Source organism: Notothenia rossii (assembly GCF_949606895.1).
Source record: "Notothenia rossii genome assembly, chromosome: 8".
In the NCBI taxonomy this organism is placed as follows: Eukaryota; Metazoa; Chordata; class Actinopteri; order Perciformes; family Nototheniidae; genus Notothenia; species Notothenia rossii.
The window spans coordinates 15,933,978-15,959,772 of record NC_136906.1 but is presented as its reverse complement, the minus strand read 5'-3'; the positions used below and the strand labels follow the sequence as shown (position 1 = coordinate 15,959,772).

The 25,795-nt window shown below is 43.3% G+C and overlaps 2 protein-coding genes across 5 annotated transcripts in view; one reads left to right on the top strand and one right to left on the bottom strand.

The window, feature by feature from the left end:
* The window catches only part of iqck (IQ motif containing K), a 19,019-nt gene extending 6,849 nt beyond the window's left edge, over positions 1 to 12,170 (top strand). Inside the window, exons 8-10 of one of the 3 annotated variants that reach the window (XR_013801484.1) lie at positions 5,343 to 5,454; positions 9,045 to 9,785; positions 10,228 to 12,170. Coding sequence is in view for 2 of the 3 variants with exons in the window: in XM_079643891.1 (XP_079500017.1) it covers positions 5,343 to 5,454; positions 9,045 to 9,295 (363 nt within the window). In the remaining variant the exon portion in view is untranslated. Of the gene's footprint in view, positions 1 to 5,342; positions 5,455 to 7,007; positions 7,079 to 9,044 lie in introns of all 3 variants that reach the window. The other 2 variants (XM_079643892.1, XM_079643891.1) reach the window with 2 other exon arrangements.
* gprc5ba (G protein-coupled receptor, class C, group 5, member Ba) lies at positions 11,501 to 25,795 on the bottom strand. Of its 2 annotated transcripts, none has more exons than XM_079643888.1 (4): positions 24,983 to 25,795; positions 16,534 to 17,565; positions 16,156 to 16,301; positions 11,501 to 14,875 (listed from the first exon to the last, which is right to left on the bottom strand). In XM_079643888.1, the coding sequence occupies exons 2-4, from the start codon at positions 17,561 to 17,563 to the stop codon at positions 14,831 to 14,833; spliced, it is 1,221 nt and encodes a 406-aa protein (XP_079500014.1). In that variant the 5' UTR covers positions 17,564 to 17,565; positions 24,983 to 25,795; the 3' UTR covers positions 11,501 to 14,830. The 2 variants fall into 2 exon arrangements, with proteins under 2 accessions (XP_079500014.1, XP_079500015.1); XM_079643889.1 differs by having other exon boundaries at positions 16,180 to 16,301; positions 24,983 to 25,794.

Below are 25,795 nucleotides of genomic sequence, written 5' to 3'. Positions count from 1 at the left end.
TGGAGTCCCTATTTTTAGCGTTTTTTGCTTTTGTGTCATCAACACATGTGTTTTTGTGTGGTTATGCAGGCAGGCTTGCAATGCTTTACAATTTGTTCAAATCACTCTGATCCCAAACCATACAAGCATACAAGCATCAGTGTTGTGTGCAGCGATGTTGATCATCATAGCAACACGATACTGTATTATGGTAGATTAATGAATGCTTCAAACCAGGAAGAATACATTAGAAAATAAATACATTTGGTGTAATCAGCTGTACTGATGCATGCGTAGGCTTCAAACGCTCAAGCACTCAGTTTTTTGTCTCGTGCCATCACAAGGAAACTGGCAAACTTGTGTAGAAAGCATGTATTTGAAAAGTCAGCTTTCTAAGAACGTTGACTTTTTAAATGTTGTCTTTGTTTGTGTGGCACATTGCAAATCGTTATGTCCTGGGGACTCTCGCTGTGAAAATGTTCCATGGTTCAGTAGCTGACAGCAACAGAAGAAGAAATGGAGGTACATGGTTTCTGCAGGGCACAGAGGAAGACTGACAGAGTAGAAATGGCCACACAGAAACAAACACGACAGACTCCAACCCCCACCCGTCCTGACCCTCACCCTTCATTTCCATGTCTATGGTTCGCTCCCATCAGCAGAGGGGCTGCTGCGGCACTGTGACACCCGGTGAATGAACTGTTGGAGCCCACTCGTCTTACCCATTCCTGAACCCATCGACAGGCTTATATAACAGGCCCACTTTCATGCTCACTGCTAATAGCATCAACATTGTGTCCATTCAAGCAGCAAAATGGAAAGATAGGAGTAATTGAGAAAACAAGATGGGAGAGAAAAACAGAGGGGAGACGAGAGAGATATAACTCAATCAATCAATCAATCAATGTTTATTTATATAGCCCAATATCACAAATGTTACATTTGTCTCAGTGGACTTCACAGTTTGTACAGAATATCAGTATGACAATACGACACCCTCTGTCCTTAGACCCTCACATCGTACAAGGAAAAACTTCCAGAGAAAACCCCACAGTTTAAAGGGAAAAATGGGAGAAACCTCAGGGAGAGCAACAGAGGAGGGATCCCTCTCCCAGGACGGACAGACGTGCAATAGATGCCGTGTGTAAATTGAAAAGATAATACATTTGCAACATAGGTAGTCCAAATGTTTTGAAATGCATGTGTGTATAATAAGAAGATGAATCCACGAGGATATCCATCCAGGACTTATGATCCAGGACCGCAGCCACGACTCAAGATCCAGGACTCGCAATCCATGACACAGGACCGCAGGATCATCCATGACTCCGGATCCCGGCGTATATAGACACCAAAAAGAAAGAAATTTGGGGAAGCTGGGTTAATCGGAACATGAGAGTACACAGGTATAGACAGAGAGAAGGAAGAAGTAAGATGTCCCCCGACAAACTAAGCCTATATCAGCAAAACTAGGGGCTGAATCTAATCAGCCCTAACTATAAGCTTTATCAAAAAGGAAGGTCTTAAGCGCACTCTTAAAAACGGATAGGGTGTCTGCCGTCCGAACACAAACTGGAAGCTGATTCCACAAAAGTGGAGCTTGATAAGAAAAGGCTCTGGCTCCCATTGTACTTTTAGAGACTCTAGGAACAACCAACAACCCTGCATTCTTGGAACGCAATGCCCTAGTAGGACAATAGGGTATAATGAGTTCTTTAAGGTAAGATGGCGCCTGCCCATTAAGGGCTTTGTAGGCGAGAAGAAGAATTTTAAATTCTATCCTGTGTTCTATAGGGAGCCAGTGTAAGGCAGCCAGAACAGGAGTAATGTGGTCCCTTTTCCTAACTCTGGTTAGTACACGAGCTGCAGCATTTTGAATCAGCTGAAGCGACTTGACTGACTTCTTGGTACACCCTGATAATAAGGAGTTACAATAATCCAGCCTTGAAGTAACAAATGCATGGACTAGTTTCTCTGCATCGTTTTGAGGCAAGATATGCCTGATTTTTGCAATGTTACGTAGATGGAAGTAGGCGGTCCTTGAAATTGATTTTATGTGGGCGTTAAAGGATAAATCCTGATCAAATATAACACCAAGATTCCTTACAGTCTCACTGGAGGCCAAATTAATGCCATCCATAGTTAATATATCTTTAGATAATTTGTTTCGTAGATTCTTCGGGCCAAGTAAAATAACTTCAGTTTTGGTCGTGTTTAACATCAAAAAATTTAAGGTCATCCACGTTTTTAAGTCCTTGAGGCAGTCTTGAATTTTATTTAGATGATTAATTTCATCAGGCTTGATTGATAAATATAGTTGAGTATCATCCGCATAACAATGAAAGTTTACAGAATGATTCCTTATAATATTGCCTAACGGAAGCATATATAGGGTGAACAAAATAGGTCCAAGCACTGAGCCCTGTGGCACTCCATGGCTAACTTTGGTTTGCATGGAAGATTCATCGTTGACACGTACAAACTGAGAGCGTTCAGATAGATAAGACCTAAACCAGCCTAAAGCAGTTCCCTGTATGCCAACTAAGTGCTCTAGTCTTTGCAATAGGATATCATGGTCGATAGTATCAAATGCAGCACTAAGATCGAGTAAGACAAGAATAGAGACAAGTCCCTTGTCAGAGGCTATTAGAATGTCATTTGTGACTTTAACCAGAGCTGTCTCTGTGCTATGTTGTGTTCTAAAGCCAGACTGAAAATCTTCAAATAAATCATAGTTTCTTAAGTAATCACACAGCTGTTTTGCGACTGCTTTCTCAAGAATTTTTGAGAGGAACGGAAGATTAGAAATAGGTCTATAGTTGGCTAAAACCTCTGGATCGAGGTTGTGCTTTTTAAGAAGCGGTTTTATCACTGCTACTTTGAATGATTTTGGAACATAGCCTGATAATAAAGACATATTCATAATATTTAATAAAGAAGTGCTAATTAATGGAAAAACTTCTTTTAACAGCTTAGTTGGAATCGGGTCTAAGATACACGTTGATGGTTTAGAAGAGAGAATCATTGAATTTAATTGTTCAAGGTTTATGGCTGAAAAGCATTCTAGTTTACTATCTAGTGTAATATTATTAGAACTTACGTTTCCGGGAGCTGTTGATAACACTATACTGGTCAAAGGCAAGAGGTCATTGATTTTGTTTCTAAGAGTAACAATTTTATCGTTAAAAAAGCACATAAAATCATTGCTACTGAGTGCTATGGGAATAGAAGGCTCAGTCGAGCTGTGGCTCTCTGTCAGCCTGGCTACAGTGCTGAAAAGAAATCTTGCATTATTCTTATTCTCATCTATTAATGAAGAGTAGTATGCTGCTCTCGCTTTACGCAGTGCTTTCTTATATTCATTGAGAGTAATATGCCAAATTAAACGAGATTCTTCAAGTTTAGTGGAACGCCATATCCTTTCAAGTTGTCTCGACTTTTGCTTTATTTTGCGGGTTTCGGCATTATGCCATGGAGCTAATCTATGTTGTTTTATTTTCTTCTTTTTCAAAGGAGCAACAGAGTCTAATTTTATTCGCAGCGCATCTGTAGCACTATCAACAACATGATCAATTTGGGGTGGTGTACATTTTGTATAAGTTTCCTCCCCTACATGCAGACATGCTATCGAGTTAAGTATTGGTGGAATCTCTTCCTTAAATTTGGCTATAGCACTAACAGATAGGTTTCTGCTGCAGGAGCTTTTGGCTAATGCTTTGTAGTCTAGTAACAGTACTTCAAAAGTTACTAAGAAATGGTCGGATAAAGCAGGATTATGCGGTTCGACTAATAGTTGCTCAATTTCAATACCATAAGTCAGAACAAGGTCAAGAGTGTGATTATAGCAGTGGGTTGGTTTATTTACACTCTGACAGAAACCAACAGAATCTAATATAGAGTTAAATGCAACAGTAAGGCTATTTTTATCATCGTCAACATGAATATTAAAGTCACCTACGATAATTACTTTATCTGTTTTAAGTACCAAAGCTGATAAAAACTCAGAGAATTCTGATAAGAATTCTGAATAAGGACCTGGTGCACGGTACACTGTAACAAATAAGATTGGCTGCAAAGTTTTCCAGGTCGGATGCGTAAGACTGAAAATGAGGCTTTCAAAGGAGGTATAATTTAATTTTTGTTTAGTATTGATAAGTAAACTTGAGTCAAAGATTGCTGCAACTCCACCTCCTCGGCCCGTGCCTCGGGCAATATGAGTATTGATATGGCTGGGTGGAGTGGCCTCATTTATGCTGACATATTCTTCATGTCTCAACCAAGTTTCAGTGAGACAGCATATATCAATATTATAATCTGATATTAAATCATTTACCAGTATTGCTTTAGATGCTAGAGATCTTATGTTTAAGAGACCACATTTAATCTTCCTGTTTTGTTGCACTGTTAACTGAAGAATCAGAGGAAAATAAGGTGTTGGTTTGAGAGATAGTGTCACGTTGAGTATATGGAGACGAAGAAGTCCACCTGGGTACTGAAGAGGAGAGGGAAGAAGCAGAGTTACTGGGAGGAATGGTTGTAAGTAGAGGAGATAAAGAAAGGAAAGCAAACTCTTCTGGGAAATCTAACGCAGTAAGTCTGTTTAAGCCAGCAGTGTCCAAACAAACACAACAACTACAGGGGTTTCCCCAAAGCATGGGAACTCCCATTGGAGAATAAGGATTAAAACATTTTACAAATAGAATTATGAAAAGCAGGCAAACAAAAGTATAAATACAAAAGATTAAAAAACACAAGATAAAAAGACAATTATACATATTGTAGAAAACAAGACATAAGTCTGTATAAAAGCTTCTTTAAAAAGATGATTTTTGAAAAGGAATTTAAAGTTGTTTCTGATTCTGTTTCCTGATATAAGCTGACAACTGAAATGATGGCTGAGCATATCATGTTTACGTTTTTTACCCCTACTATTTTTTGTGAACAGTATGATCTGAAGTTAGGGTTAGTTAGGGTCTGCTGCGCAGATGTGACCTGAAAATAGCAAAGTACATAGTAGTGCCGTCCCAATATCAGATTTACAACACAAATATATAATTATATCTTTTACATTCACCCTTCACTTTGCTTTGTGTGAACTGAAAGAAACCAACATGATTTAAGAGTTGCTCGTTTGTATTGTAGTTGTCATTACCATGTGTATTTTTGAACATGATGGAGGGTGTAGGTTGTGGTGTCCACATTCACAGTAAATGAGCCACTTTAACCTCCATACAGGAACAGAAGGATTGATCAACTAACTAACACTTCGAATGGAAAACACTGTCAGCTTACTCACACTGATTAGCCTAATTAACTTATTGGCAAAGTTTGCTTATGTCAATTTGTTGTTTTGTTTGTTATAGATTAGGTCACGTCCAGATGTGCAGGAGCTGCGCCAGTGGCAGAAAGAACTGAGAGAGAACCGTGACATCGCCAAAACTGTCGCGCAGTTCTGGGCCCAACGAGAGAGCCGAGGTAAGAGCAATACGAGGCAACACAATACTATTGATCTTTTATTTTCTCATGGTGCCAAACAGCTGGTGATAGGCAGGCAGGATGCCAGAACACGTCAGAATCCACACAGACAGGCTTTAAAGCCATGGATATTACCCCATACAGCACTATACACACTATACACACTATACACACTATACACAGTATACACACTATACACAGTATACACAGTATACACAAACATCAGCTGGTGCACAGTACAGTCTCAAGCACTCGCACGTATAAACAGCAGATACAGTATTCATCCACACGAGACTTTGGAGTTAAAGCAGAGCGATAAGGAGAGCATGACACAGAGAGAGAGAATGAGAGCAGAGAATAAGAAGGAGACGGGGAGAGTGAGTCGCAGAAAGACTGAGAAGATTGAAAGTGAAGTAGAGAAAAGCAAATGTCTGCAGGGCGCAGGGTGTGTGTGAGTGATGGAGAGATAGAGGATACAGTACATGTGAAGAATTAGAGGAGATACAGACAGAGCAAAGAGGGATAAAGATGAAGACAGAGGTGTGTGTGTGTGTGTGTGTGTGTGTGTGTGTGTGTGTGTGTGTGTGTGTGTGTGTGTGTGTGTGTGTGTGTGTGTGTGTGTGTGTGTGTGTGTGTGTGTGTGTGTGTGTGTGTGTGGGTGTGTGGGTGTGTGTGTGTGTGGGTGTGTGGGTGTGTGTGTGTGTGGGTGTGTGTGTGTGTGTGCTGTATGCACACATGAAGGACAAAGCAGAGCAGCTGAGAATGCAGGCCCATGTCCAGTTTGAGGAGTGATTTATCTTTAACCTTGAATACACACACACACACACACACACACACACACACACACACACACACACACACACACACACACACACACACACACACACACACACACACACACACTTTGGTACTCTGTGCCCATGATTGCCATCAGAAAGTCCTCCTCCTGATTCTTGAGGTTAACAGATACTGTTTTGATACTGATTTTAGCTCGAAGGATGGCATTGTGGGTCAAACACTTGGAAATATCTCAACAACTATTGGATGGATTGTGATTAAATGTTTTGCCTCAAGCACCACAATGAGGTTTGATTTATGACTAACACCTGCAAAAGGAATGACATTTCCCTCAGCTGTGGTTTGTGCTAATTAGCAAATGGTCAGCATTATACCTCTTAAACATGAATATACTGTATAAGCATATAATGCTAGCTTTAGCATTGCTAACATGTTTTCCACACATGTCATCTATTGTAACAATGTAACGCCATGTGTTCTAAAAGTGCATGAAAACTAGTTAGCAAGTGGAACTTTCTCCAGCCGAGCAATTACACTATGAGAGGGAGCAGAGTGACTCAAACAGCAAAGTTGTGGGCCATACAAACCAACACACATATTGAAAAACAACAAACTTCATGTAGAGTTGTAAACTTGTTTTATCTTACCTTTGTTACATGACATAGAAACTTAATTAATTTCCGATAGGTAAGTTATGTTCCAAACATACTTGTTTAAACCCAAACCCTGATCTTTTTGTTTATCTGACCAAGTAGTATTGCTGCCAAAACTCTGCACTGCACTGCAACGCTCGAGAATGGGAATGCACAAAAAATAACAATATAAGGTAATAGTTGTAAGAAATCACACGACCAGTTGTATGAGGAATTGTGATGTAAACCGAGTGGGACTGTACTCTGGTGTTAATACTTTGAGAGTTTGCCACTACCAGAAACAACGTTCACACTAAAGTTGTTATATGACTCCAAAAATATTTATTAAGGGTGCTTCAAATGAGTGTGCGTACAGTATAGACGATGATGAACAGACACTCCAACCTGCACACTAACGCCATGTGTCGCTATCAGCACCTCTGTTTTTGTCACCCGCAAACAATGACACCACCATAAACACAGGTTTCTTCCACGCTGACACATTCCTCACAACAAAGGCGCTCTCTGCTCTGCCGCGCTGTGCTGCTGCCGCTTACTGAGCTATGTCCTGCTGCACCACTACTGCTGACCTTACATTTTTGCAGGGGGCCTGGGGATGTTTGTGTTTGTAAGAGAATGTATGAGTTGAAAAGAGAGTCTGCCCAGACCGTCGTGAACAGAGCTGATCCCTTCAACAGAGTCTGAAATGGATGAGAGAAAGAAATAGAAATGTGTGAGCTAGCGGAGGAGTTTGGTGCTGAAGTTGCAGTTGGTTTGCTGGTTTCGCCTGCTGTTGTTTGTAATGATGCAAGCACTACCCCTCAGCACTGACAGATGATATGACCCATGATTGGGACGGAGGCTGTGGTACATGGGGGGTGAGTGAGTGAGAGAATTATTTAGGGGAGCCCCCCCTACTGTATAGATGCTCTTTAAGTCGATATAGCTACAACAGCTGCACTCGTCTCATTTGACCCGAGGAAACCAGCAAGCGATACCTCTTCTGTCATTTCACATTTCACAGCCTGTAATCAGAATTAGTCAGAGACGGAGAGGAAAACAAAAGGGGGGAAAGAGCAAAGTAACCCAGAGAGCAGACACATGGTGAGACCTCAAGGTCGGAGGTCACGGCTCATTGGGCAGGTGCAGCTCTCAACAGCTCATGAATCAATGAATGACTGTCCTTGACTTGAAGCTTGACGTACCATCAGTCCAAGCTAACATAATTGTTAGCTAGCATAGTATTTAGCCAGCCTCTGAAATCCCCCTTTTACCTCTTGGTAAAAGTAATAATTTAAAGGTCCCCTATTAAACTATTTTTCATCAATATATTAGAAGTCTCAGATATATACAACACATGTCTCTGAAGTGTTTTGCTCAAAATACCAAACAGATCATTGTAGCATCCCATAATCCCCTCTGTTTCAGCCCTGTTTCAAAAGTGCTGATTCTGGGTCTGTTACTTGAAAATAAGGAGCCACTCCCCACGCCCCTCTGAGAGATATTTGGTTAAAAAAACCACAATGGTGCTCTAGGAGGACATTCAGGTGATAAGGCGGGGGGGGGTTACATAAGACAAAAAACCTTTATGACATCATAAAGTGGCTAAAATCTGATCAGCTCATTTCCAGACAGGTTTTTATATAAATGGATCAGGACAAAAAGTGAGAGAATCTTTTTTCCTGAAACTTTCAGAATCTCTTTACACAGTGGGGACACATGTTTATGTATACAAGACATGAAAAAGTGGATTTTGTATAATAGGTGACCTTTAATGTTAATAATAATAAAATTACAGTTATATTAATGTTCCAATTACATTTTACTAATATGTGTTATGCCTTCACACACCAGAGTATTGTACTTAATAAAGAAAAGAGGCTTACAGTAGAATTAGATTTCTAAAAATAGTGGTGTTAACAATTCATGATGCTATTAAGCCGTGGCCATTAGCGCGACCAGTTGGGAACTTCGAGAGACTCGCATGCACTCTTCTTATGGGCTGCACACTCACAACGTCAATGTAAACAAAGCACAAGAACTCAAAATACCCCACACACAGGTAGCCATTGCTCCACTGTGTCTTTACAATGCATATATGATGTTTGTCTGAGTTTAGTTTATGGAACCTTTAAAGATGCATTTCTTCTTTGTCTCCAGTTGGCTCTGCAATGACAAATCTTCCGGGAAGACCCCAGCCCGGCGACTCAGATGTGTCCATCCAGGTGGTTTCCCCCACCCCGCAGAGCACCGTGGTCCACACCCCCACCCCCCAGATGACCCCTGACGGTATCGAGTGGCTGACCCCCAGCCTGCGCGGTGCGGAGAAGATGGCCTCCTCAACAGTGACCGATTTCCTGGCTGTATCCATGCATGGTGAAAAATCCCTAACTGCACCTCCCTTTAACTAGAAACATGAACAACATGGACTGGTGGCATTGTTAACTGAAATGATTAGCTCCGTGAACAAGGCTTTCCTGGTGATTAAAAGCTATAAACCTCTGTTAGGCTGACGTCAAACCGAGCGAAGTGATCATTGAAACAAGCCATTAAAAAACGACTGTAACCAATTGGACACGCTTTGCAGGGATTTATGGTCAGAGGTATGTGTCTAATTAGTTGATTGCTTTCATTGCCTTTTCGATGGATCACTTCCACTCACAAGTTGTTTTAACAGATGAACCACATGTAGTACGGTTCATATATTATTACGGTCGGGAGAGAAGTCTCTCGTAACAGACTTCATATTGTGTCCCAGCACCTCTAGCTGATAGCTCACTGGAAGATAATCACATTTATTTCCTTGACTTGTCATTTCCTTTTTCATTTGCAATAAATATAACTGCACAAAAGAAGTCATAGCGTTTCCATTCAAGCCAGGAATTGAGGCCAGAGTGAAAGGTGAGTCAGCGTTTAGAGCAGCACTTTTCTATCCTGTTTATCAGGAAAGGAAATGACCCTGTCAGGGAAACAGAGAATAAAAAAAGAGTGTGGGCGATTGACAGTTATCGTACAGAGCAGATAGTCCTTACTGTTTCACAAGCAATAATTGCCCTGTTTTTTTTATCTCCTGACACACCTCTAACACCTCTCGTTTGAATTAGTTTAGTTTATTTGTTTTTCTAGATGTAGCTAAAGGTTAAACGTTTAGCATTTCGCCACTGATGACGCCATCACCTTTAGCAGACCTTTTTTTTAATCCCTAGTAGCATTCAAACGCCATCTTAAATGTCACATATGAGCCATGGAAAGTTCATGAAATCCGATTAGAATAAAGATTCAGGATGAAAAAGACTGCGTGTCTCCTTCATGGCAACTTAAAAGGCATTTTTTGACACGTCAGGAGGAGACGTTATAATCTGATGAGTGAACAAAGTGCACTCCTGGCATATTTCCATCACGCACCTGAGAGGATACTCGTGGCTTCCCCTCCAGTGTCTCTGCAGAGCAGCGAGGCGGCGACTTCCTGATGGACGGATTTCCTGACCATCCCAGTCACTGATGCACACCGCCTCACACCGAGGCATGAAGAGGGTCATGTATCTCCCTCTGCAGGTATGTGGATGCCTGGGAGACAGCTGCCTCTGGGTAAAGTGATAAAACAGTCCATTTCATTCTGGGGATATCTGATAGTGCAGCCAGCTCCAAAGAGTCTGGCAGCACTTTGCCCGACTGAAACTGGATCACACAGCAGCAGGAGGGATCGGGCACCAGGCTGTCAGAGCCTGGAAACAACTGGCTCCGGGCTGCCATTTCTGGCTTTAGGTGGAAGCGTAGAATGAAACGTAATTACACACAGTGTATTCCTGAGTGGGCTTAAAATGTATACACTGATTAGAGCTGCAAAGATTATTCAACTAATCAGTTGTTGGATGACAGAAGAAAATATGACTGCCTTGACAATCGATACCTGCCTTTTCTCTATTATTATAAACTAAAAACATTAAAGTTGTGCCCCAGACAGCTAAACAACGAACTAGACCTCACTGTTAAGCGGAGGAGAGCTGCAGATTCAGGCGATGATTCTCTCTCCTCTCACATTTCAACTGGCTCATATGAAACATATTTATTATGGCAGCTTCAAAGAAAACGTTTGACATTTTTTAGGGAAATGTGTTTATTACTTACTGTATACTGAGAGTCAGTGATATTTTATTACTTATATTATTGAATTTTGATAGCATTCGACTTGTTGACAGTGGTTTCAACTTTCTCATTTAAGCTCTAACTGTTAGTAAAAGTAAAAGTATTTCATAAATACATGACTTATCCCTTAAATATTAAACGATGACATATATTTTTTTTAATCTTAAAAGGACTTTTGTTTGGATGTTTCATTAATGTATGGGGGTTTTGATTTAAAAATAAATAAATAAATAAAATGGTTTTTTTATCCAACATGGAGCACTGCCAAATTCATTGACCATCTTCTTCTTTTTATAACATAAATAACACATCTTTAGCAAAAAAATGCTTTTGGATTTCGTTAGAAAAAACAAATATGTGACGATTTGTCTACTGTATCACTCTCATTATAGCTCTTTTTCCACACTGTTCATAATGATCATATGGCAACACATAAACACCTGGAAAAGAAAAAAAAACACAACAGCCAGTTAAAAGTTAACTACAAACATGACACTTTTATTGAACTTATTTTTTTCCTGATTCAATTACAGAAACAAGAGTTAACTGTTTTTTTTCTTCTAATTAGAGGAATCAAGTTCTATACATAGGCATGCTGCGTCACCGCACAGTCACAGCTGTGAAAACCAATATCACCCCTGTCAGCTGCCTCGCTGGAACAGTCTGAAGGCAAGACAAATCAGGAGAGGACAGGCAAGGACAAGTCAAACCCAGGATGAGTGTTCAGTGGGCTCCCCAGGGATGACAAACTTAACATAGAGGTTTTTGTGCAAATTTCACCACAGTCTATTTGATTTTAAACACAGAGACGATACCAGTCAGAAGATTCTCTTTTTTCCCCCCTCTAGACTTCAAACTAACAAGGAAGTTATTATTAGGTCCAGTAGAGATGGCATTTTGTTCCTTTTTGGGGAATCATACTATTTTGGACCATTTCCCCTGACTTTAATCTTTTTGCTTCTCAAGAGCCAGCTCTCTTTAGTGTTTAAGAAAGCACAGACATTAAATGTGTCATCTGATATACACTGAAATTATGATTGCTGTCACATGACCTTTACATAAATAGAGTTAGTATTCAAAAGTACGTCTGAGAAAGGTCTTACATGTAGAAATGGTGATAAGCATGCACAGATAGGTAGTCGACAAGTGCAAAATCTACAAAGTCACATGGTATTATTGTTTTTTTTTGTTTTTTTGTACTCCACATTGAGTGAAAACAACAAGAACTAACACCTCCCCCCTCCGCTCTTAATGTTGATGGTGTTTTATCTTGTTACTGCTGACCATCCAGAACCCTGAGGATAGTTCTTCTTCATGAGCTAAGACGCAGGGTGGGCCCGAACAGAGCCTGAAGGAGCAGGACACGCTCTCTTTGGGCATGGAGCTGGCCTGCTGGGACCAATCCCATTTTAGAATAGCCAGTGGGTAAGACCTAGCCTACAGCAGCAGTCTGGGGTGTACCCTTTGGCTTTTCCTAGTCGAGGGTTGATCTACTGTGACACCAAGGGTCACCAAATGTTCAGCACCCTTTTTTTTATTGATTATCCTCAACATATTCATATCGCAGAATAAGTCATGGTTTACTGCATGAAGTGCCAAAAATATTCACAGCCATAGTCATTTTTCTAAAAAAAAATGAAAAGAAGTATGTTTATATCCCTGTAACTGTTACAGTGAAGAGAGGACTTGACTGAGAATATTGCAGGAGGTACAACTGACATAAATCCCTTTTATAAGACAACTCATCATTTCCATGAACATTAATTCAACAAAAAATAAAGCATATCTATTTTATGGCAAAACATTTCCAAAATGCTAGCTTTTAAAAAGACACCAGCAAGAGAGAAACCAAAGCATAGTGAAACAACAACCAAATGTATGAACAACTAAGCAAAGCAGTTTTTAAAAAAATACCTCAGATAAAAAAAGTTTGCAGTAGTCAGTTCTCCAGGGGTCGTACGACACTGGTGTCTAAACTTAGGCTACAGTTATAATGTAATGAAAAGAAAAAGTAAACAAGCAAGCAAAGCTTTGCAGCACTACTATGTACACAGCGTCTCTGGTGAAGAGAGAGAGCCGGTGTCGTGATGAAGGAAAGGGCGTGAAACGAAGACTCCGGTGAAACCAGAGTCCTTCTTGGCACGGGGCTACACTCGAACTATAGCCGACCACAGGGAGACAGGAGGAGGAGGAGGAGGAGGAGGAGGAGGAGACGCTTCACCAGATAAAGAAGACTACCACATAGAGCAGAGCAGCATGGTCGCCCGCACTTCACACACAAACACACACAGTCAGACCAGGGAGCCATTTTCTCACACAGATCTTGCACTGTCGCATAAACTCCCCTCGGACCGCCCTTGCTATCTCCTTCCTCCTCGCTCCCATCCCCCTTCTTCCTCCTCTTATATTTGATATCTCTCTCTTTCTACCTTGAACTGTAAACCTGATCTTTCTAAGGCTCTAGGATATCTCCACACACCAGCTCCATGTATCCCCAGTCACTGAAATGTTTGACATCTGCATCAGTGTTGTTCTTCCTGTACTTTTGTGCCACACTGGGATGTTGTGTGGAGGGATATTTAGCACCAGAAAGCAACCTTGACTTCTTGAAATCCCCCCCCTGCCAAACCCGGACACTCATAAAATCACACATACGCACACATCAACACAGATAGAGGAGATTAAGTACAGGGCAACGCTTCACTTCCTCGCTCCGTTTCCTGCTAATATAAAGTGACAGTTTCTCCTGGCTGGTTCAAAAGCGCCAGTGGCCACCGGAGATGTGGGAGAGCAGCACACAGCACTCTGACCTAGATTCAGGAAGCAGTGCCTCCCCACCAATGACTGACGCCCTCCTCGCCCAATCAGAATCCACGCTACTCCATGTGACACAGTTCAGAAGCGGCTTGCGTCCCCCTCTGTTCAGGTGCTTCGGGCTGCTTTAGCCGTGAGCTTGTGTTCGGGCTTTACAGTTTGTTTCACATTTGGCAAAGTGTCCATGCAGGTGGGAGGATGAGGCAAGGTTAGAAGAGTTACGTGTTGTATTCACAGACAGTGCAGTGAAACCGGAAAACGGAGATAGAGAAGGAGGAAGAAGAAGAAGTGTTCACTGAAGGATAACAGCCTGGAGAGGGGAGGTTCATCAGAGCGGTGGAGTTGAGATGTAGGGAATACACACACTCTTGTTCCTCTCGTATACTCCACACACACACCCAAAGAGGCGAAATTATTTGAAAGCGGGTGGTGCTCGAGCTGTACAGTTGCCCATGTGCTCTGTCTTAACCTACACTGTGGATGAATGGAGGACAGAGCCAAATGTTTCCACGTCAGCATTTTGAGATATCCTGACTGACAGGGAGAGAGAGAGAGAGAGAGAGAGAGAGAGAGAGAGAGAGCAGGAAAAGGTGCTAGATTTCACAGTTTTTCAAGGATGCTTACAGTGCTGTATAGTCTCAGTAGAGCAAATCAAGGAAAAATAATACTGCATGTCGATATTTTCAAATCTAAGTCGGCGTGCGTTTTGCTACTTCCTGCCACATTTCAAGTTTCTGAACCCTTCTATGGAGATTTGTGTGCTAGAAGAGCTTCGGCTCTGTCCTCCATACCCTGCTATTTCTCAGTCTCACACACACACTCATACAACAGTAAAATGGCACGCAGTCAGTGTTTAAGTCAGAGGGAAAGGGCCCTGTAGGAATCCAATTCAACCAGTCGGGGCCTTCATCCAGGACCCTTCCCTCCTCACCCTCTCCATCCTCCTCTTCATTTTCTACCAAATATCTTCTTTCGGATCCTCTCACTCACCACAGCTGCCTCCCCGTGTAGGTAGGAGGGGCAGAGGGCACCTGTGGAGGGAAACATTCAGCTTGTAAATGAAACAATATTTGGATTACCTATTCACAATCACATATGCATCTTAACCCACACATGCACGCACATTTTACTCATGCTTCCACACATACTTTCCTACAAACTCGGTTTAGGCTAATTAATAGATAAGAAGACCCACACCTCTCTTCATGTTAGTATGCTGAATATAAACAGCTGGTTAGCTAAGCTTAGCTCAGCACAAAGACCAGAAACTGTGTGTGCTAGGTGTTTATTGTTACTTGTGGACAGAGCTGGGCTTGCTGTTTAAAGCTACTTTTGTGCCAAGCTAGGTATTTATCTCGTCATCTAACCCTCTGCTATAAAGCAAATAAGCATATTTCTCAGAACTGTTCAGTTAACTCAATGTAACAAGATTAGACTTTTATTCACCGTGCACTTGGATCCTACACTCTCTTCCATTTTATTATGTGCTTCAATCTTTTAAATGTCTATTAGACTTTTAAATTGCTACTTTAAAAGCTGGATTTCTCATTAAATATATGTTATGCCTTATGCAGAGCACTTCCCTTTTAGTAGAAAGCATGCTGCTATAGAGTTAAATAGACTTTAGAATGAATGAACAAAATGACATTTTATGCAAAGCATCTCGAGGAAAAGTCTTTGTGCTCCCTTTAGATGCTTAAATGCAATCTCTATAAATAGTGGCTTCAAATGACCTTTGAGTCAAGAGAGAGTGTTGCTTCAGCATTGTTATCCATCAGTGGTGTGTTCTGCTGTTGTCCTTCATTTATTATACCGTGACTAGAAATAAGTTCATCTGTGCCAGTCTTAGCGCCCATTCATACTGCATACCGAAGAGTGTGACAGGCCGGCTCACAGTCGCATCACTCCGTGGACAGACAGCAATGTGGCTTGTTGACACACAAATGGAACCTCTCTCACACTCACCCACACACAATTCAATGTCAGACGAGTGACCATGTGTGACGAAACCGTCCATGCTTGTGCTCACAAAATCCATCAAACGCAGGTGCATGGCCATGCATCCGAAACACACACACACACACACACACACACACACACACACACACACACACACACACACACACACACACACACACACACACACACACACACACACACACACACACACACACACACACACACACACACACACACATACTCACACCTCTCCCTCATTCCTGTGCAATGAAGTACGGTCTGGAACGCACAAATGTGCATGCAGTCGTGTCGGCGTGGTCGAATGAGAGAGCGGCGTGTAAGCGGCGTGTACCTGAGACTGGGAGGATGTACTCACCGCTCCCCCGTTCAGGATCATGGTCATCTCGGTGGGCTGGTAGACATTGCTGCGGAAAGGAGCGCTGGGCCTGGGTCCCGTGTTGCTGTTGTGTGGACCTGCGGGACCCGCAGTCCTCAAGCCTGGCATGGAACAGAGGTAGAGGTGAACAGAGATAACTTAGTGCGACTCACTTGAAAAAAGAGACACTTGCTGTGTAACCCTGCACCACAAACTCTTCCTCCTGTATCTTTTCTAGCCACGCATGCAGAAATGTTCTGGTGTTCTATTACTCATGTTGGCCTACATTCAACCTACAGCCTGTCTGCACATATTACACCTGTCCTCTCTCAGATATATTGGATTGTACTGTACCTGCAGCGTTCTCATCGCTGTATCCGTAGCCTTGGTTCTCCACAAACTGCCTGTGAGAGAGCGGGATGTCTTCGTCGAAGCTGGTCTCTCTCATTCGTGTTGAGTTCTGGGAGGTGTCAAAGTAATCTGGTGCAGTGGGCTGTGGAGGGGATCTCAGGCAGATGTGGGCTTCAGGAATGGCGTGGAAGATGAGCAGCAGCCAGCCCTGAGCAACCAGAGCAATGGCCAGGGCCGGGTCATTCCACTCTGGGGACCTACCCAGCCATTCAATGCCGTGCAGATAGAAGCCCACCCAGGCCACCCACAGCAGCAGCGACAGCAGGCAGGTCACCACCAGCCAGATGGCATTGCAGCGCCACTGACTTGTCTTCCCACACAGGGCCAGGCAGGAGGCAGTGAGCGCGGCCAGAAGAAGGGCTAACACGTAGCTGCAGGCTAAAGAGAAGTCCATCGGCAGGTACTCACAGGCAGGTCGTCCCTCCCTTAGCACCGTGAGAAGTAGCCACTCGGCGGCGATGATGCCCTGCACGGCGCTCAAACCCAGAGCGAGGCCTGTTAGGGCGCAGCCGCCAGGGCTCCGACGCTCAAGGCCAATCCTGCGCAAGCGGACGCCCTGCACCAGCAAGCAGGAGAAGCAGAGGGCGAACAGGACACCCCACAGGGCCCTTTGGATCAAACATAAAGACTCGTCCTGCTCGATCAGGTAAGCAAAGCTCAGGCCGAACAAGCCCAGGATGCCGAGCAGCAGCAGGAGGATGGGCCCGACGCCGCTGCGCTTTTCAGCTTCACCGATGGTGTGTAAGCGGCACAGCAGGATCAGGGCTAGCAAGAAGGCCGTCAGCACCCCCCCAGCAGCCACTGCCTCCACCGCCACACCCCACATGGAGTCCAGGTCACAGAGGAGGGTGTATGGACGAACAAGGCCCCAGCCGCAGCCTGTTGGGAGAGCCTCAGAGTCCTCCGAGTCCTGACCGATGGCACGCTGGGCGACAGTCAGAAGAAGCAGGAGGAGGACCGGGAGGAACGCCATCTCTGAGAGACCAGAAGATAGAGGGAGACCAAGAAGGAGAGAGGAGAAACAAGAGGGGAAAGTGAAAGACAATGAGTCATTCTGGTTATAAATGTGACAGAGCTGAGCAGTCAGTCATTCCCACAGTAATCATCTGCATGTGAGTGACAATGCAGACAATCAGCCACAGCTGGGTTCAAGAAGGTAAACAATAGACTTAATGCAGGGTGGAAGGCTATACACACACACACACACACACACACACACACACACACACACACACACACACACACACACACACACACACACACACACACACACACACACACACACACACACACACACACACACAAACACTCACACGAGCACACACACAGAAACACACACACACACACACACACGCACACACATCCTGAGTTGTATCCGATAATCCTGTCATTTGAAAGCTTTCAACTTTTTTTGTTGAAATAAACAATGTCAGAAATGAAGCCTAGATAAGATGCCTTCAGTTCCTTCACAGAGAAGTGAGGTTGTGTCCGAGCACCTGCAGTGCTTCTGAAGAGATGTAGATGTATTGCAGATGTATTATTTGTCCAGCTCGGACACTGACAGGGAAGCAGCAGCATCATGCATATTTTTATGAACAGAAAACAAGATACAGAGGAGGGAAGTGGTGTGTACAAGCAGTTCTACTCACTATCAGAGATCTCAGGGCATGCAGCAAGGCGTGAGACAGCGCATAATACACTGCACACAAATACACAGCGCCTCAAGCACAAGAAAAAACACTTCTGTACTTTTTTTGTGTCCCGGTGCAAAAAAACAGCAGCACTCAGTGAGCGAAATCAATGCTGTCTCAGTCTGCTTATTCCTTTATTCATCACAACTGTCAGACAGAAACAGCCACACAACTACACATTCCCTATTTTCATTGAGGTCTGTGCTGGGATGATCAGTGCTGCTGTTTCACCTGACAAGCTGTGTTTTTTGAGAGGTTGAGCAGTGCTTGAAGCCCCGATTGGAGCCGCACACACATCATTTTGCCAGGTTACTGTCAACTGTCTCGCCACTACATCGCTAAGCTTTCAGAAATACTTTCCAAGTTGACTCATACACAAGTACGTCAAACAATCTGCTCTTACAAAGAACACACACACTTTTCTAGTTGATTTATGCTTGGAGCTCTACTTTGGATTGTTCATTTCAGGTCTAGTTTTGACATTAAAAATCTCCTGGGGTCCACAAATAGACTGTGCCACAATATTTATTTGTGGTACAGTATTTACATAGCACATTAAGGACACTGGAAATCCCAGGCGTCACTCTCCCTCTCCCAGTAAGTCAGGGAGAGTTACATGGTCGAGACGGCAGGGGATAGGTAGATTTAAATACACACCAGCCAGAGATACAGGTCACACAGTCCTTCCAGCATGTAGTTAACTAAATGGGCCAGACAGTGAGAAAGCAACAGGCCCCTAGACACTCTGATTTATTTCATCATGAGGAAAATAGGGACACATGTGAAAAGGAATTCTGGTGACTTTGCAGCAAGTGTACTAAGACCACCTGCTTTTGATTGTATGATTTGTCAGTTTTCTACTGTTAACAGAAACAGCTACAAGTCTCTTTACCAATCAAGGTTGAGCATACATTGTCATAGATGACACTGCCCAACAGTTAGGAATGTAAAGATGAAGGGAAACAAAAGAAACGACTTACTTGAACAAATGTATCGTCATTTAAAACAAAATGTATTACATTCCTAGTTCTCCAACTTTTCAAAGGGAAGGATTTATTGCATTGTGTGTCTTAAGGGATAAAAGTCTGAAAAATGTTGAGGTTTTTGACAGTTGGTTAGACAAAAAAAGCATTTAAAAAAGGTACCACTTGATGCTAATGGCAATTATAGATTTTCTGAAGTTACACAAACCAGACAATTAATGACTAAATTGTGAAAAGTATCTGGATACGGATCCATAACTTCAATACAAATGTGTTGCAGTCCTGTATTCTTTCAAATAAGCTCAACCAACTCAAACTGTAATAATATGTTGATTATATAACTGTCACACTCTGCATCGAGTAAAAGAGCTGTACCGTCGGCCTCTCTTGTTTTTAAATAACTTAATATAACATGATAAGCGAGTTAACTCTTATCTTTTATATTACATTACATAGCATTTAGCTGAGGCTTTTAACCAAAGTGGTTTATTACAATAGTGCAATAAACCATAAAGATATCTTGGATAATATATGTTCACAGATGGGCTACGGCAATTTTCTATCCCAATTTCCTGCATCGCTGGAACTCATTTTATTTACATGCTTTTGATGCATCCGTCCTAATATTCAAATTAAACATATATTTTTAGGGCAGCGATTGTTTTCAACTTGGGAAGAATCATTATTCATATCTGTGAGACTCCAGGGGGCATAACAGTGAGATGAATGTGTGTATACATCTGTGTTTTTTGCATATTCATGTGTTTTGAGCTTTCATGTATCCTTCAGGGATTAACAAACTCTTCCACCTCAAACCTCATTACAAAAATTATTCGCTCCTTCGTTTCCTTCCGTTGTTTCAGCCTGTTCTTTCCAGTCATCTGCTTTCCGCCTTTTTACATCAGCCCACTGCCGCTGGTTATTATTGGTCCACATTAACATCAATCAGCTCTTATAAAGGGATGAGTCACCAAAACACACGCACACACAAAAACACAGAGCTTTTCACATTCTTTACTCTTACTTTCAGAACAGCACAAGGGCCCAAAAGCAGACACACTCATCCTGATGAATGTCATGTTGTTTTTCTCCTGATTGCCATAGTTGCGCCCTATCTCTAAATAACAGGAAAACAAAAGGGAAAGGAGACAAAGACTCTCTCAACCTCAACAAGTCGTGCAGACTGCTCCTCCTCTTGGTTGCTCTTTGAGTGGGACTTGGCAGACTGGTGAGCTGAAGGATGCACACAGAGGGCCACACGCACACTAACACATCTTAAAGACATGCATGACACACAGTACATAACACACCTACAGTACACATGCCACACACACTTGAATCCTCTTCCCTATTAATATGAGTCATCTGGAAAGAGAGCGAGAGAAAGAGCCCCTGGCCTTCCGCTTTGTGCAGCACAGAGGATGCGGCCGCCGTCTCATCCTGCCTCCCATCTTTCTAGACATGTTTCTCTCTCCGTCAGTCCCTCTCCATGCAGCCATTTCTGTCCTCCCCTCCATTTAAAATCTTCTATTCTGCCCGGATTTCAATGCCACCTCTCCTCTGGAGCAGCCATCGCGGTCTCATCTCTCTGCTACATTTGAAGATTTGCTGTGAAAGATGTGCCTCACACGCCTCCTATTTCCACATTTTCCCTCTTCTTTCACCCCACCACCGTTTAAAATGCAAAACACACCCTCTTCCTTCCATTTTGGCTTCTCCTTCTTCCCTCCTTGTGCCCCTTCCTCCTCCCTCCCTCCCTCCCTCCCTCACTCACCCTTGCCTCTATTCTTGCTGTGTATCTTATGTAAGTGGGGAAGGATCCAGCTCCTGCCAGCTCTGCTGCATGGCTGCTGTTTCTCAGGCATCATCTTCCTCAGTGCCAAGCAGCCTGCTGGCACCCAGAAGTCCATCTTAGTTTGGTACTCTTCTGCAAGTAGCGGGGTTGCATGCACTCGTGCTGCACGTGTCACATACACAGGCTGGGATAATGCCTATGTGTGCTGGCTCAATTTGCATGTAAATATAACATTCTGCTAGGTTGCATGTATGCATCTGTTTGTGAAGCCACCCCATTCTCACACAAGGCAGAATGTGACAAGTATGCAGCATGCGTTCCTGTTACACACACAACAGGAATACAGGCGTGAGATTGCAAATGTGCAGCACTGCAGTCCTTCAAATCTGCTCCAGGCTGGATAGGTAGGGATGGGAAGGGGGTTTAGTGAGCCATCCTGTACAATTACCTCCTATAATTATCAGACATAGCACACAAGCAGATGCTTTCTAATTACCATGGTGATAATTGGGAGGATTATTGCATTCTGACGACTCGCTTCAATTCACCTTTTTCTTCTACTGTTGTTTAATTCAGACTACAGATGAAGAGAGTGTGTGTGCTTAGTCGGCACGAGTGTGTAGGAGTGTGGCTGGGAACACAGCTGTTGAGGTGAGCAGGTCATTTTCAGGACCTGTGCTGGCATCTGCTTGCTAGTGACGCCATTAGAGACTCTGCATCCTCTTCTCTAACACTAACAGACCTTTCCCTTTCTGAGAGCACATACATTTACATTTGACAGCGGCTGGGATTACATAAGGCCTCAGATATCAGTCATGTTAACTTAACCCAGGCCGTCTGGATGTTTTGACTCACTGTATGAGATTTACTTATAATAAAGACATGACTGTTTTATATCTGAGATCCTTGATGTAACTTATGCTTGTCTTTCTTCTTCACTGTTTCATATCTCTTTGACCAGATGGTTAGCAGGCAAATCTCTCCCTATGCGTGTTTCTGACGTCACCAAGTTAGCATGTAAAACGTACCCTCCCTGGAGTTTTAGAGAAGCTCTGTTGGAAAAAGAGACATACTCTTAGCTAGGATGCTCATCCATAACAGATAGGCTTTCTGTTGCTCCCTTGAGTACACTGATAGGACACATGGTTTTTGTAATCGCTGAATTTGTGACTTTCCAGAAATGGCCTTCGCTAGGAGCTTCACATTGAGTGGGATCTTTCGAGCGGAAAATGTCAAAATAAAGTCCAAATACATCAACGTTGGAATATACTGAGAAAGATATATGGGTCAAGTTTGCGGAAATAAACTGACTTGACATCACAGCTTCAGAGCAATACAAGGTTCCTGTGTATAAATACTTCATAACACACATGCAGCAACTTTGATATGTTATTCTAGAACAAATAAATGACGAGCAATACAAGGTTCCTGTGTATAAATACTTCATAACACACATGCAGCAACTTTGATATGTTATTCTAGAACAAATAAATGACTGCATTTAGCTTAACACCGGAGACTCGTCCGATGTAATTCTACACATTAAATACATTAACCATGTATGACATCGCATTATCTGATCCGACTTTGTTTCCTCCCCACATCTGTCATCCTCCAGAGAAACATCACCAATCCCAGATAAAAGGCAGGAAAAAAGTTTATGCAGAAGAAGAAGGAGGGGGGGGGGCGAAACTGTAGAAGTCAAAGCATGACGTATGAGTGTGTTAAAATATTGAAAAGAAGTTAGGGAGGAGAAGTTTTAGGAATAAAAATACTTTTGGATGACAGTAGGGCTAAGAGAAAGGCATGTTGAATGGCAAGACTGAAGAAGGGGTATTCCATTGACTGCACTGGCCCCTTGGGTATCAGCATGAACAAACTGGCAATGGAAGTATTTCCCCCAGCCTCTTCAGACACTCCCGGCCATCCTAATTAGGGCTCATTACCATGTGACTGGGCCCACAGCAAGACCATATGCAAATTGACTTAACAATTAACAGCGGCAGCGCCTTACACCCCTCCCTCTGCCCCCTTTTCTGCTTCCTACATCAACAACCAATGGTTTGATGTGAAGGCATCCCATACCTAAATAGGCCCCCTGAAAAAGAGCCACAAACCCACAGCATCATGTGTTCTGCTTTTATGTGACGCTAATAGGCATGTTCTATTTTAGATAAAGTGATGGGGTGAATTAGGGGGGTTGATCACAGGAGCCCAGAGAGATCCGAGTTGGTTAGAGAGCGAGATAGTAATCAGAGGAGCAGGAGAAACAAGGAACAGGCGGATGTGCAAAGGGTGAATTGGAGCGAGCCTTGTGTCTGGAGCGCGCGCGTGTGAGTGCGTATCCCTGTGTTTGTGTGTGTGTGTGTGTGTGTGTGTGTGTGTGTGTGTGTGTGTGTGTGTGTGTGTGTGTGTGTGTGTGTGTGTGTGTGTGTGTGTGTGTGTGTGTGTGTGTGTGTGTGTGTGTGTGTGTGTGTGTGTGAGAGAGAGGGGAGGAGGGGTGAATGCATGAACACAAATGCTCATATGAAAGGAGAAGCAGAGGTTTCCATGTATGAACATCCAGCTCATACTCAGTTGTGTCCTGGGAAGAGGCTGCACGCGCGCGCACACACACACACACACACACACACACACACACACACACACACACACACACACACACACACACACACACACACACACACACACACACACACACACACACACACACACACACACACACACACACACACACACACACACACACACACACACACACACACCCCTCGAGGAGATACTGTGTGTGGCATCCTCTTTTCCCATGAGGACGCAACTAACTTATGTAAGCTGAGCAACTAACTTATGTAAGCTGAGCCTGAAAATAAAAAGCTCCACTCCACTGAATATTGATTAATGATGGTAAACAGAACGCTCCAAAATAGGCCTGGGAGCTTTCAGAGTACACAAATACTGAAACACTGACAGTGCTCCAGGCTCATGTATCATCTATCTATTGACCCACAGAGTCAATCCATGCATTGACTTCAATTTCCAAACAAACTTCCTTAGTCTAATTGGACTCAAGTGGCCATTTAAGTGTCAATTTCTTCCCAGTTAGACAACAAGCTGTTTGTTTATGACGCCATTGTGGGAGGGACACGTCTAATAAAGAGGACACCCTTGGTTTTAGCTGACCTAAGGAACAGCCCAATGCAAACACACATTTGGAGAATGCTCTTTTTTCTTTACTCATCTTTCAGCACACCCCCCTCTCTTAACAATACTGGCCCCATGTGAGGGTCACTGGGGGTTCCAGAAGAGTGTGTTTGTTTGAGGGAGCCTCAGTAAGACCATTGTTACTGAGGTGTGTGGGATCCAAATATAAAGAATGACATCTAACCTCTAAAATAAAGAATGCACAAGTGATTGACACTCCCCAAATATCCCAATTCATTGTGGTGTGACAATGGAGGCACAGCTCTCAAAAGAGACAAACGTTTTTATCCTCGTGAGAAAGATGTACCACAGCCAGCCAGGCCTTAAACATCACACAGGTCAAAGTCATCCATGTCTTTAGTAAAGCTTAACATGGCTTTGCCCTTTGAGGTCAGCACCATATGTTCCATGCCCTTTCTGTACATTTACATTTCTGCAGCATGCCCTTTGCGTGGATTTACATGTATGCCTACAATACTGCGTTTTATGCATTTGGTGCATCGACATCGCCTTTCTCCCCAGGCAGTGATTAAACTTCGACCTCAGTGGTAATAAGCCTCGAAACAGGCTTATTGCAACACAAACCGGCTTTCAAATACACCGAGATCTCCCGTGGGTTCAGACAAAATAGCCCTGAATATAACACGCACACGCATCTCCACAAGGATGTCACTCGCACACCCCCCATTCTCATTAGTCAATGTCCTATGGTGAACAGCACGTACCTTAATCGATGTAAACAAATCCGATCGGGAACGAAGGCAGATGCACGGTTGTCAGGTTTGATTGGAGACTGGGAGGGTAAAAATGTCACATTTCGGAATGAGCTCCGCTCGCTGTGTTTGCGTATTCTGCCATCCACATGGACTCGTTCGCAGTCAGCCCAGATGATTCCTCCTGCTTCAGCTTTGAAAGCAGATCAACCCCACTATTTAGCCCGTGTCTGTTGTTCTCAGAGGCACCCTCGTGTCAGGATTAAACTGTCACAGAGATTTTCGATCGTTTTCCCCTAAATCCTTTGTTCAGCGGTGCGCATCTTTGACGTTGACTCTGCACCAACAGAGCATTCATCAAAAAAAGAAATAAAACACAAAATGAGTCGAAATCCTGTGATTTGCAGAGACGGTGGTCCCGAACCGGCTGGATCCCCTTCCCCTGCTACTGTGGGTAATCTGCCGCTGAATGTCCGGATTGACGCTCACTGCTCCCCGACGCACGTCTCCCGACTGAATGCATCACCAAAACTGCGCTCCGCATCACGCGCGTACTGGTAATCCCTCTCCACACACACACATGCACACACACACACAGATAAAGTGACAGCTCTCCTCAGCCGGCAAGGACTGCTCTGTGTCCTCTCTCCTTTTAACTGTTATATTTCCCGATAAATAATTGGCGCTTGACAGGGGGACCACCTTAATAAATGCTTTCTACACACACACCTCCAAAATCTATGGAGTAAATGTCACTATCACAGGCCATACACACAGTTTACATGCGACTCCTGTTTAACTCCAGTCTACGTTTCTACGATACTG

What these genes read in the sequence shown, in the direction of transcription:
- gprc5ba (XM_079643888.1), bottom strand. Translation starts at nt 17,563, where the DNA reads ATGGCGTTCCTCCCGGTCCTCCTCCTGCTTCTTCTGACTGTCGCCCAG. An exon ending in CAGCGATGAGAACGCTGCAG is followed by an intron (nt 16,302 to 16,533) that starts GTACAGTACAAT and finishes GTTCCATGCCAG; the next exon opens with GCTTGAGGACTGCGGGTCCC. An exon ending in GTACATCCTCCCAGTCTCAG is followed by an intron (nt 14,876 to 16,155) that starts GTACACGCCGCT and finishes TTCCCTCCACAG; the next exon opens with GTGCCCTCTGCCCCTCCTAC.